Source organism: Gasterosteus aculeatus, chromosome 9 (genome assembly GCF_964276395.1).
Source record: "Gasterosteus aculeatus chromosome 9, fGasAcu3.hap1.1, whole genome shotgun sequence".
NCBI classification, from domain to species: domain Eukaryota; kingdom Metazoa; phylum Chordata; class Actinopteri; order Perciformes; family Gasterosteidae; genus Gasterosteus; species Gasterosteus aculeatus.
Window position 1 is genome coordinate 6,445,969 of NC_135696.1, and position 12,065 is coordinate 6,458,033.

The 12,065-nt window shown below is 47.3% G+C and overlaps 2 protein-coding genes across 6 annotated transcripts; one reads left to right on the forward strand and one right to left on the reverse strand.

The window, feature by feature from the left end:
- Positions 1–82: 82 nt before the first annotated feature.
- rln3b (relaxin 3b) lies at positions 83–3,077 on the reverse strand. Its single transcript, XM_040185932.2, has 3 exons — positions 2,966–3,077; positions 764–1,098; positions 83–660 (listed from the first exon to the last, which is right to left on the reverse strand). Exons 2-3 carry the CDS (start codon positions 1,014–1,016, stop codon positions 380–382), a joined length of 534 nt encoding a protein of 177 aa, XP_040041866.2. The 5' UTR covers positions 1,017–1,098; positions 2,966–3,077; the 3' UTR covers positions 83–379.
- On the forward strand, positions 2,124–11,730 carry rfx1b (regulatory factor X, 1b (influences HLA class II expression)). Of its 5 annotated transcripts, none has more exons than XM_040185792.2 (17): positions 2,124–2,301; positions 3,341–3,716; positions 5,673–5,770; positions 6,869–6,942; positions 7,162–7,441; positions 7,537–7,718; positions 7,797–7,916; positions 8,007–8,122; positions 8,235–8,353; positions 8,520–8,623; positions 8,710–8,861; positions 9,047–9,144; positions 9,427–9,576; positions 9,664–9,875; positions 9,953–10,106; positions 10,194–10,239; positions 10,338–11,730. In XM_040185792.2, exons 2-17 carry the CDS (start codon positions 3,368–3,370, stop codon positions 10,508–10,510), a joined length of 2,427 nt encoding a protein of 808 aa, XP_040041726.2. In that variant the 5' UTR covers positions 2,124–2,301; positions 3,341–3,367; the 3' UTR covers positions 10,511–11,730. The 5 variants fall into 5 exon arrangements, with proteins under 5 accessions (XP_040041726.2, XP_077936425.1, XP_040041728.2 ...); XM_078080299.1 differs by having other exon boundaries at positions 2,147–2,301; positions 3,347–3,716; XM_040185794.2 differs by lacking the exon at positions 2,124–2,301 and adding an exon at positions 2,389–2,518.
- The last annotated feature ends 335 nt before the right edge of the window (positions 11,731–12,065 follow it).

Here is a 12,065-nt window from a genome sequence, read left to right on the forward strand (position 1 = left end):
GCAGCTACGATTCTGTATTCACACAGTGCCAACCACTTCCTTTCATTTCGTAACCCTTGACAAAAAAAAGTATTTCCAGAAGCATGACATATCATTTTATTATGTGTTTTGTAAGAGGAACAGATACTCTCAGAACTACGTGATGCTTTATTAAACATGGCAGTATGGGATAACAACAGTACAACACATTTTGAGTACACATGCACATTCCTGCATCAATAGTCAACACATAGAAAATGGGTTAGATGGGATGTGGAATTTAAAAAAAAAAAGAAAAGTTTGAAGAAATGAATGAACATTACATAATAGGACCACTAGTGTCCTATGCAGTGACAGCACTGCAGTGGTGACAGCACATGACTTATACAAGAAGCCCGGCTCAGCACAGAGAGCTGATTTCACCCTTGCTACAGCCCCACTTGCAGCAGGCGTTGGACAGTCCGACCACCACATCCCGTTCTTTCCTATCTGCACTCCGTAGAGCTTCCAGCACCTCCTCAGAAATCGGTGAGCGAGCTGAGCGGCTGAATGCAGCAGCCACAGATGCCTCGTTTAATGTTTGCTCTCTCCATACTTGGGACTCTGCAGGAGCCTGTTTGCCGATAAGTTGAGGGATGGAATTGGTGTTCCATGGGTCAAAGGCCTCTTCCCCAATAGAATCTGATCAAAAGCATATAGGCAAATCTCTTAATAATACTGTTAGACACAATACGGCACATTGTGGAAAGAAAAAATGTTTCTATAGCGTCTCATACACTCCTACCTGTGTCTCTTAAGCTTCTCCTCCAACGAGAACCACCGCAGGTAAAGATGACAGCTCGTATGAACTCTCTTCCACACAGTTTCACCCCATAGAAAGGGGGCTGGGCGTCGTTGGAGCGCACCTTTTGTACCAGAGCCACTAACAAGCCCATCGTCAAGAGTGCTGCCTTCCACATGCTGAGAGTGAAAAGATGCTGTTGGTGCCTGAAACGCTGCTTGGGGTGCCTGTGTCGTTTGCGTTTCTCTCTGGACATCTTGTTTTATAGACTGCATCATCCCAGAAACACCTTCAACTCACCTCCACCTTTCCTCAGGCCTAGAGATAAGAGCCAAGACCTTTAGGAGCAACAATGCACATGGAGAAAAAGAGAAGTTGTGATAAAGCAGCAAATGATGCTGGAGGTGATGTCAACAAAGCTCTTGGCTATTTAATCAACTGTGACCTTCTGCTGGCCTTTCTGTCCCTTACACCAGGTGGGTTACCCAGTGTGTCACCTCACAATCTTCGTCTTGCTATCAGCTCTGCTGTGCAATGGATGGAGATCCCCATCAATTCGTCTCAAAGACAACTAAGATGCTGTACAATGATGTTCGCTGAATAGGGCATACACACACCCACACACCACGCGTAGGGATTTCAGAGGTCAATCTGTGATACCACAGTGACTCAATAGCGACGTATATGTTGTAAAATATGAATTATTAATACACGCCTATAGGAGGAAGAGGAGGGGGGCAGAATCCGGTTTATTGGCAACTAGGTTTTCACATACATGGAATTTGCTTAGGTGCCGCCGTATTGGTGCACATAAAAAATGATTGAATTGAGAAAAGCAAAACTAAACTATTTTAATATTGTATAAAAGGAAAGAGCCAAAAGGGAATGTGGGAATGTGCAGGGAGATATTCTATGGTATGGTATTCTATGGTAAGGTTAGTAATACAGAGAATAACCAATGTAGCACTTAAATTGTACTTGTAACGCCACTTATCTATAGCAAATTTTAAATTGGCTTATTTGAGGAAATTGCACTTTCTTGTTTCTGGCTCTTCTGAGTTTCTATCTCTATGGTTGAAATGCACATATTGTAAGTCGCTTTGGATAAACGCGTCAGCTAAATGACATGTAATGTAATGTACAGGGAATATAAAGTCCACACAATGTGCCTTAATGTAACTGATATAGATGATGAGGGGCGGTAGCAACATCAAGCAATCCACAAATTAACGATCAAGCAGGACTAGAAGCGCTCATTTGACGTTCGGCTCCGTCAAAGTGACGGAAGGGGGCCGTCTACCAATCAACCATGCAATATTTCACTGACGCTTTGACCACCATGCAAGCGAGCCAATCGGCATATAGTGCAGGGCGGGGCAATGACGAGAGGGTAGCAACAGTTGCCCCGGTGAAGGCGAGGCGCCATAGTCACCGTAGTCCTGGCGACAAGAGCCAAGCAACGGGGAGTCAACAACAACAACCTTATTCCAAGGCGAAAAAACTTCAACGACTTAAAAGGATAATATTGGGATAAACTAGAGGTGACAAAGTTATATAACGTTATCTCAGAATTGTAATTTATTTTTTCTTCTTATTATTATTACGTATGTGGTCTCGCGTGCTTGTTTGTGCAACCGTCGTCGTTAACGTGTTATTGGTTCGAGGGTGCCGGTGATGAAGAGTGGTCGCCAGCTTCTTTCCAAGCGTAGGCTGTTGTTATGGCGATGTCAGACCTTTGATAAGCGCACAAGATGGCGGGTGCGTTCCAGTGCCGCTCGTACTTTTTCGCTCATTTGTTCGAATGTTCAGTTTGTGTTGTTGTCACAGTTTCAATTATATTGGCATTATGATTAGACGCGTTCCCGGGGAACGGTTATGTGTGTATTGCCTGTTCTACACGAGTAACTCGCAACCAGCTGTAGGACTCGCTAATGTCACAACTCAACGCAGCTGCTAGCCGGGGAAGCTACGACTCTCGCCCTCAACTCACTTTTAAAGCTATTCAGAAACCCTCCGATAGATGCGCGACAAACTGCTCGCAGAAATAATTCGTTGGCGAGTTTAGAGCGTGCGGCGCGCTTCGTAACCGTTTTGCTGAGTTTGAAGAAGTTTTCGGATCTTCCATTATATTCGGCACGTCACCGAACACGGTGTGCCGGATGATCGTTTGATCACACGCCTTATCGCCCAGTGGGATGGACTTACATTTTGATTGACAGCGGGTCCAAAGTTCATTTCCCGATGGCGCTATCTGGTACTTCCCACGCTTACATATGTTGTATGTGTCATTTAGTTGGATTATTTCACTTGAGACACTATGGTCATTGTCCATGAACCTCGTTTTGAAATGTATGCCATTGCTTAATTCCTGCTGCTTTGGTTCGCGCTGTGTTTCATGCTGAAGCAAACAGGAAAAACGCGCTTCCTCTTCTGGTTCATGTTCCACGTGTGCACACACGTGTAAGCTTACACACTCATGGTCTGGTCCAAAGAGGAGTCAAATATCATGCGCCAAAAGTGTGTTGTTGTGTATATCCTGTAGCACTTCCTTTAATGAGGGCGGTCTGCTTTCATCCACAGAACTAGTGCCTCAAAGCATTGGTTACCATGGCAACTTCTGGATACTCTGAGGACCTTCAGCCTCAGCAGGCCAACACGGTAACCATAGCAACACCTCCTGCCACCACAACCTCGTCGGCAAAGACAGCACACTTCCTGTCGGAGATCCCACCAACCTCTGGAACCATCTCATCATCGGCCAACCGATCGGCCACCGCCTCAAAAACTGCACAGGATGCACTTTGTCCTCAGGCGCCGCTCCCCAGCCAGAGCCAGAAGGCAGTGGTTCTGGCTACGCCCACGCAGCACTATGTGAACCCAGAAATCCAGCATTCCGCTGTCCAGAAAAGTAATGGTCAGAGCAACTCGCCCCAGTACATCATAGTAACTGTTACAGGTGAGAGACCATGTGCTAATTGGCGTGACACCCACCTGCATACTACATACTGTGCAGCCATTTTACACGTTTTCTAGCAGCAGGAGGGCAGCGTATGGAAGGAAGTCTGAGTATGCATCAGTTTGTCCCGCAAGTCAATGTATCTGGGGGCGAAAAGCAACAGGCTGCATCCTGGTTGGAGACTGTGGGTTTGTCTGGTACAATCTCATTGATTCTAGTTATCGATCATGTATAATTCTTTGTCTAATCCTCTTTAAAATGGCAACAAATCTGTGTCTTCAGTTGCCAGGTCCTCAATCGCTTTAGAGTTAAATCAGTTGTATCAAGCAGTGCTTAAACAACTAGTGCATTCGTTAGGAAAGGAATTGTCGACAACTTTGACAAGGAAGTAAACATTTAATCAATCAATGTGTATTGATTATCTTTTGGTTGTGGACTGTTGTTCCGAGATAGTGAATCAATTCACCTTGAGTTCTAGGATGTTAAAATGGGCAACTATTTTCATTACGTATTATATTCTAAACCATTATTTTACTCTATCAATAGCTAACACCAAAATTGAATTGATTAGCTTAAGTAAGAATTTAAGCAATTCAATGTGCAGCAGCTGCAAAACCATAATCTGATCTTTAGAAATAAAGGAGCCAGGAATGGCAGGGTTGCTAGGCTACCTAGTCCCGAACATAGGAACCTCTACTCTGCTGCTTTTTTATTTTTATAGAAAGCCAGTCGGTGGTACAATTTTTACAGTTGTATTTGATCAACAAGTGTGCAACCCTGCAGCTGTAACCCTAATGGAAATGTTGTGTTATAGGGAGAGATATATGAGACAGGCGTGACCCCAACACCGGTGTCTATCTGAGTGCTTATTTTAGGGCCGTCTATTCGTAGATCTTCCTCCCCGGTAGTATCAAGTGACACTGTGCCCTTTCACCCAGACTGAGACTCCGAGGCCCGAGGCTTATCGAAACTCATGAAGTAGGGCTGCTTTTTAAACCGAGCCCTCCGTTGTATCTATGCACTGCAGCTAAAAGAGCCGGGTTCTTCTCAGTACAGTTCTGCTGCTCACATAGTAATCGTGCAAGAGGTTTGCTTCAGCTGTAGTGCTTTTCCCCTCTATGTATCCATCCTATGTATGTAAGAATGCTAGATTGATGAACCTTTTAGGTTTTACATTCTAGGTATATAAGACATTAGTTACCGATTGGATATGCAGCCAGAAGCCCGAGGGAAACACTATGCAACATCTATAAGTATAACGTACAACGTATTACATGTTCATTGCTTCTAGACATGGTTATTGGAGGAAGTTAAAGTTGGTTAAACAAAAAGGGATTCATTTGCCAAGTTCCCAGGTGGGAAGGAACAGTTAGCTGTCACTTTCAATTCCTTGTTAAAATAAATAAAATGAAATTTAGTGGCAGGCCATGCAGAGTTGTGTTGGCTCGGTCGTAGCTCCGGGCCTGTTTACAGCAGTCCAGGCAGGTGGGAGCGGCACATAGAGCGCAGGAGGATGCAAAACAGTTTAAGTGAATTGTGTTCTCACCTGAAGGCTACTAGGAAGCGAAATATCATCCCCTCCTCCTACCACCCTCCTCACTCTCCATCATCCCTCGTGTATCTCTCAATTCCCTCTCTCATCCGATCTGCGTGTTTACTAGATGGAGTGATTTCTCTCTCCATCTGGGGAGATTAGCTGTCCAAGGCTGTCCTTCTGCATGCAACATATAAGGATGACAGCGGAGTTGGACTTGCACACTCTTTTGCCCTCCCCACTGTCAATCTCTCCTCAGTGGAACAAAACAAAAAAACCTTTGTAGTAAGATGTTCTGCGGTGACTGTTATTACGATTTGGAAGCGGTGTGTCGTGAGTACTCCGCTTGTGGTGATGGTGGCAGGCTTTTTCTCTTGTTTTTCAAACGTGTGATGAAACCTCTCTCCCTCTGGCATCCCTAGAGGGCTCAGTCCACTCCAATGACAGCGTGTCCGACTCCAGCCCTTCTGCACCTGGTGTTCCAAGTCAGGTGGTCCAACCAGTGCAGTCAACCCAACAGGTATGATGCTTGCATACACACTCACACAGACACACACACACACACACTCACGCACACCAATCCTTTCCCATTTGACCACGTATGCCCGCAGGTGAGTGACTTTAATCGCCTACAGAGGTCAGTGTTGCAAGGGGCGTTGCAGGCAGCCAATAGGATTCACTCTGGCCACATCAACAATCCGCATTCTGTGCACATTAGCCAGGAGGTAATCAGACATACAAAAAAAAATATGAAGTAGGAAAATACATTAAGTTACAGGTAATTTGAATAGGTCTGCTCCCTGCTACAGGTAGATAGAGAGGAACGTAGGCGAGAAAGCCCCGTGGCCATTTTGACCAAACGCTCCCCTGCTTAGCATGTCCATCACTACGGCCCGCCAGGCTGTCTGTGACTTATCTATGTGTGGGTGTGTGTGTCTTTTTATGCAATTAACCTTTGTGGACGACACCAACAAAGAGTAGACTTTTTCACGGTATACAATGATTTCAGTACGGTTGAAATGATTGTTCAAGATGGTTTCCGGGGCAGTGGGGGGAAAAAGTTCCATTCATAAATATCAGTAATGACAATAAGTTCAAACTCAGTTTCAGAGAATGTGCCCGCTCGATCGCTCCTCCGAGCAAAGAGTTCCCAGAGTCCCAGTTTTGGGAGCGAAGTACTCTTCATTCAGTAGACTAACTAAATGCAGTCGGCATGGTTACTTTGGCTTCACTCTCATCTCGCTGAGCTGTGATTAGTCCACAGCAGCAGGCGGCTGTTTTCACCCAGAGCGCTGCAGAGAGCCAGGATACACTATCTATCCCATGATGATGACACACAGAGCTGATACACTATCTATCCCATGATGATGACACACAGAGCAAGCTCATGACTAACTAGCTAACAAGCCAGTTATTCTCACAAGACTTTTCACCAGCACATTGGGCTTTCATTCATCCCCATGGCACAAGCAGGACAATCGAATGCTTATGTTGTTCTGTGCTGCTAGTTGTGTTACGGACAGCTGTTTGGTAACACATTTGCCATAACTTTTATAGGGTAACAATATGTTAATATTGTGTGTGTGTGCGCTGAGTCTCCTGCTTGATTCTTTTGCAGGCGGAGCATGCGTACTCTGGCCAGGTGCAGTACGTGGACGGAGGAGGAGACGTGACTTTCACGACGTCCTCAATGTGAGCAGAGAGGAGCCTCCACACACGCACGGCCGATCAAACACAGACTTTACTAGTCACACTTTTGCACGTTATTTATTTGTTTGTGTTTGTATGTTAGGGACTACAAATGCAGCTTGGCACATTTACAGATTTTTAAGAAATTAATTTGCACTGTCCCGTATGAAACAAACAAATAAAATAGCTAATATATAATAAAATATGTCTTTTCCTGTCCAGTCGATCGAGCAACTACCCTTTCTCCGACTCGCCCATCTACTCCCAGACCCCTCCCACCTCCTCCTCCTACTACGAGACCACGCCCAGCACTGAGGCAGACATCACTGGCTCTGTGACCTCCCAGTCGGTTTCTGTGGCAACAGGGGGAGCCAATTGTGGAGGAGGTGGTGCAGGCGCAGGGGGCTATGTCATTCAGGGAGGTTACATGTTAGGAGGAGGAGCAGCGTGTGGTGGAGGGCAGACTTTCTCCAGCCCAAACTCTCGTGCTCCACCTGCCACCGTGAGTACTGAAGTTCCAAGTGAACAATGTGCTGTCAACAGTCAAAGCAACAGAAGTTCATAAAGTTCAATCCTGGCACTGTCCGTCTTCCCCAGGTGCAGTGGCTGTGTGATAACTATGAGGGGGCGGAGGGCGTGAGCTTACCCCGCTGCACACTCTACTACCACTACTTGCTGCACTGCCAGGAGCAGAAACTAGAACCTGTTAATGCTGCGTCCTTTGGTAAACTCATTAGGTCTGTCTTCATGGGGCTTCGTACACGGAGATTAGGGACTAGGTATACAAACGCGCCGCATAGATTTTGCTAGACGAGTATCTCAGAGCATCGTCGTAACTCACTGTGCGTGCGTTTCAGAGGAAACTCAAAGTACCACTACTACGGCCTGAGGATCAAATCTGGTTCCCCGCTGCTCAGACTGATGGATGAACAACAGCACATGGCGATGAGGCAGCAGCCTTTCTCACAGAAAAACAGGTTTCCACTCCGCGTCAACACGTATAAACAACCACTTTGTGGTAGAGGGTCTAATCAAACGAGATGGATCTGATGTATTGTGTCCAACAGGATAAAGCCACTTCATAAGGCACAGGGGATCACCAATGGGTCAGGTGGACTGGGTCAGCAGGCGGCGGCCCTCTGTGATATCTCGGCGCAGGTGCAACAGTATCAGCAGTTTCTTGGTGAGCAGCACCCACACCCATTTCATTCAAAGGACAGTACTTTTGAGTGATGTTGTTGGTACTTTCGGCACTTGGCTGCATGAGCCGTGAACACCTGCTGTCCCTCGTGCAGAGCCGTCCAGGCCGCTGCCAGACTTTGTGGACATCGATCTGCACCATGGCACCTTGCCCGACGGGGTCCTTTTAGAACACCTGCACTCCTTCCAGGCTCTGTACAGAGAGCACTGTGAGGTAGGCAGAGGCTCGCTGAGCTCCCTTCTTTCTCCACACACACAGCCTGAATACCAGCTGAATATCGGCTGTCACGTGGCATTGTTTTATAGTGTTTTTACAGCCAAAGTGTCCAGCCGACCGTGAAGCCATACGTTTTAAGGCCTCTTACGTTTGATCCCTGCAGGCCATCCTGGACGTGATGGTCAACCTTCAGTTCACTCTCGTGGAGACACTGTGGAAATCCTTCTGGCGCTTCAGCCAGAGCAGTGACACGGAATCAATCAACCTGTAAGTGTCATTAATACGCACGAAATGAACACTAGCACTTGTACCTCCTCCGCTGCCGTAACTAGGGCGAATGTCGCGTCCTCCAGGCACAACGAGTCCGAGAAGCGTCTGCCCAAGTCGTGCCTGGTGGTGCTGTGTAAGTATGAGCCGGTGCTGCGCTGGACGAAAGAGTGCGACAACCTGCTCTACCAGACCCTGGTGGAGATCCTCATCTCGGATGTCCTGAGACCCATCCCTAGTAAGTGTAGTCCGGAAGGAACTGGCAAGTGAGGCAGCCAAGACTCATGGACTGATTTAGAGCACGAGAGACTTTCTCTGGGAGGGGAGGGGTGGGGGGAGTAACTTTCTAGTAACACCATGTGTATGAGTGTAAATATAAACCCTCTCTTTCTTTTTTCATCCTCACCACCACCCCTCCCTCAGGTGCCTTAACTCAGGCCATTCGCAACTTTGCCAAGAGCCTGGAGAATTGGTTGACAGGCGCCATGATGAACATCCCGGAAGAGATGGTCCGCATCAAGGTACTTGCACAAAGACCGAGCTCTGCATCCATTTTCTAGATCCGATCTATCCAGATGACGTCTGGATCTGGATCAGACAGTGACACATCACGCTTTGCAATTTATGTTAAATGTCCCGACAGAGCGTGTTTTATTGAATTGATCTGTGTCTCCTTTGTGTGCATCTGACACGTTTTCAGTGCAGCGGTCTCACGATTAGAAAACCCCCGAGAGTGTAAACCCGTCCTTATTGCGGCTTCTTTTGGCAGCCTTATTTCACACCCCTCCGTTCCGCCCCTTCAGGTGGTGTGTGTGGGCTCCTTCTCGCAGACCCTGCGCCGCTATACCAGCCTTAACCACCTGGCCCAGGCAGCCCGGGCCGTCCTGCAGAACACAGCCCAGATCAACCAGATGCTCTCGGACCTCAACCGGGTCGACTTCACCAACGTACAGGTGCGCACTGCCTCCTCGCCACGTAGATTAGTCTGAACTACAAGAGCACGCCTGGCGCTTACCGGTCGTGCGCCCCTCCCCGTTCAGGAGCAGGCATCCTGGGTGTGTCAGTGTGAGGACCGCGTGGTACAGCAGCTGGAGCAGGATTTTAAAACCACCCTGCAGCAGCAGAACTCCCTGGAGCAGTGGGCCACCTGGCTGGACGGCGTCGTCTCCGAGGCCCTCAAGCCCTACGAGCACAACTCCGCCGCCCTGCCGAAGGCAGCCAAGGTCTTCCTGCTCAACTGGTCCTTCTATAGGTGAGAGGAAAAAAACAACACAAAATGTTTTGTTTTTCCTAAGTGGAAGATAATTGTCTTCTGCTCTTTCTTACCAGCTCTATGGTAATCCGGGACCTGACTCTGCGCAGCGCCGCCAGCTTCGGCTCCTTTCACCTGATCCGCTTGCTGTACGATGAGTACATGTACTACCTGATAGAACACAGGGTGGCCCAGGCTAAAGGAGTGACGCCCATCGCCGTCATGGGAGAGGTACGTGTCTGCGCACACAGTCGCGTAGCATCAGCCCGCGATGACGCATGTTCATGAATATCCAACCATGTTGATTCTCCGTTGCAGTTTGCCAGCACCGCCAAGAGCCGGATCTCTCGGGACCTGGAGAAAGGTATTTTCTTTTTTGGCCAGCGACGCCACATCCAAACATGATTAGTTTCAGGTTTTGCCGTCACTTAACGCCACGCCAATGCCCTTTCTCTCCGTCAGAAGAGGAAGAGGATGAGGAGGAGGATGAGAGCGAGGACGAGAGCGGCGACCTCGTGCTGCAGTCCAGCTCTCTGAGTGCGATGGATGACGAGAAGGACCCGATGGAGCCGCCCGCCAAGATGTCCAGGACGACTTTCAATCTGCACAGTCTGACCGACAGCACACAACCGTAGCCACTCATCTGGAGAGTTATCTCTCGCTCACTCACACACACGCGCGCACACACACACACACACAGACACGCAGACACACTTTTGCTTAGAGTTTAGCACAGCGGTCTTCAACAGGGGGTCCGCGACCCCCAGGGGGTCCGCGGAGGTCCTGCAGGGGGTCAACCAATTTTCTTTCCACGAATAAATGTCTTGAGAATCAGAATTAAATACTTTAAATACACATTAACATGAATTCAACATATTGTAGAAACGGATAAATTGATGGAGGAGACGTTGTCTTTCAGTCCCACAGCAGCTCTCAAGCTGATACGACATCACAGCCAATCAGATCCATTCATGCTCACGTCTAAAGAGGGCGGAGCGCAAAGATAAAAGGAGGACCAAACTCTGTAGAACAGGGGGTCCCTGCTGCATCTCGCCATCAGTCTGGGGGTCCTTAGCCGGAAAAAGATTGAAGACCCCTGGTTTAGCATCTTGCCATCCCATCCAGTCGCCCCCCCGTATTGCGCTTCGGGTTTTGCAAATAGCCGATGTTTGGTGTTGAGCGTGTTGTGCTCCGGTGGTTCTTTAATCGTGAAAATTTGAATGAGCCCTTTGCCAATTATGTATTTATGTACTTGTACTGCCGCCATTCTTTTTCTCTTTGCCTTCTCCTGGTGTTTTACTGCCCTTCCCTCGTTCCCTGTGCCTTCCCTGTTCATGCAGTGGCCTGTTGATGCCCCTCCTGTTCTGCATCAACTATATTGTCTTGATTCGCTCCTGCCCCGCCTTAACCACTGAGCGCTGTGGAAAGTGTTCTTTGTTGTACTCTAAAATATCTCCCACCTTGCCTTTAAAGCTGCGACTATGCAGGGAAGCTGGACTTTAAAGAACAGAACTGTGTGAATAACACATTTATTTTATCTGAGTAGCATCTGGAATGATACTGCATTATGAATTTTGTTGGGAGATGGATGTTGATCAACAGCTATGTGTGGTTGTCATATTTTATTTCCTATTTTATGGCCAATTAACGGATACCTTGTGCCTTTGAGAGATTTTTAAATGGAAAAAAGCTTGTATTCTATATATTCTGTATCAGTGGACTAATAAATGACGGTCCTGTGAACTCTCGTCATATTTAGCTGCAAAAAAAACTTGTTGACAGTCAAGCCTTTGATTTTAAAAGGCTTGACTTTATCCAGTTTACTGCTATTCATAAAATCATCCTTTTATCTGCTCATCATCCATTTGTTATTTCCAAACTGATCTCTATTTTACAATCAACCAAACGCACACACACACACACAAGTTGAATGGGCCACAGGACAGGTCAAAGATATCCCAGCCATCATTAGCCCACACTGCCCTGGATCCACGGCAACCTCTGTACCAGCCACATGTCCCAGCTGTCTCAGCGTTTTTTGTAAAAGTAAATATGTATTTTCGGGGTACTACTGTTGACCATTTTGTAGATAACCCCATCTTGTGTACTTTTTGTGAACATTGTACAGTCGGTACGTAGTTTAACCATTACTGCCTTAAGTTTGTTCTATTGAGATAATTGATATTTTTA

Coding starts and splice junctions, on each gene's coding strand:
- rln3b (XM_040185932.2), bottom strand. CDS start 1,016: ATGTCCAGAGAGAAACGCAAACGACACAGGCACCCCAAGCAGCGTTTC. Junction 661..763: donor GAGAAGCTTAAGAGACACAG/GTAGGAGTGTAT, acceptor GCTTTTGATCAG/ATTCTATTGGGGAAGAGGCC.
- rfx1b (XM_040185792.2), top strand. CDS start 3,368: ATGGCAACTTCTGGATACTCTGAGGACCTTCAGCCTCAGCAGGCCAAC. Junction 9,876..9,952: donor CTCAACTGGTCCTTCTATAG/GTGAGAGGAAAA, acceptor CTTTCTTACCAG/CTCTATGGTAATCCGGGACC. Junction 10,240..10,337: donor CTCTCGGGACCTGGAGAAAG/GTATTTTCTTTT, acceptor TCTCTCCGTCAG/AAGAGGAAGAGGATGAGGAG.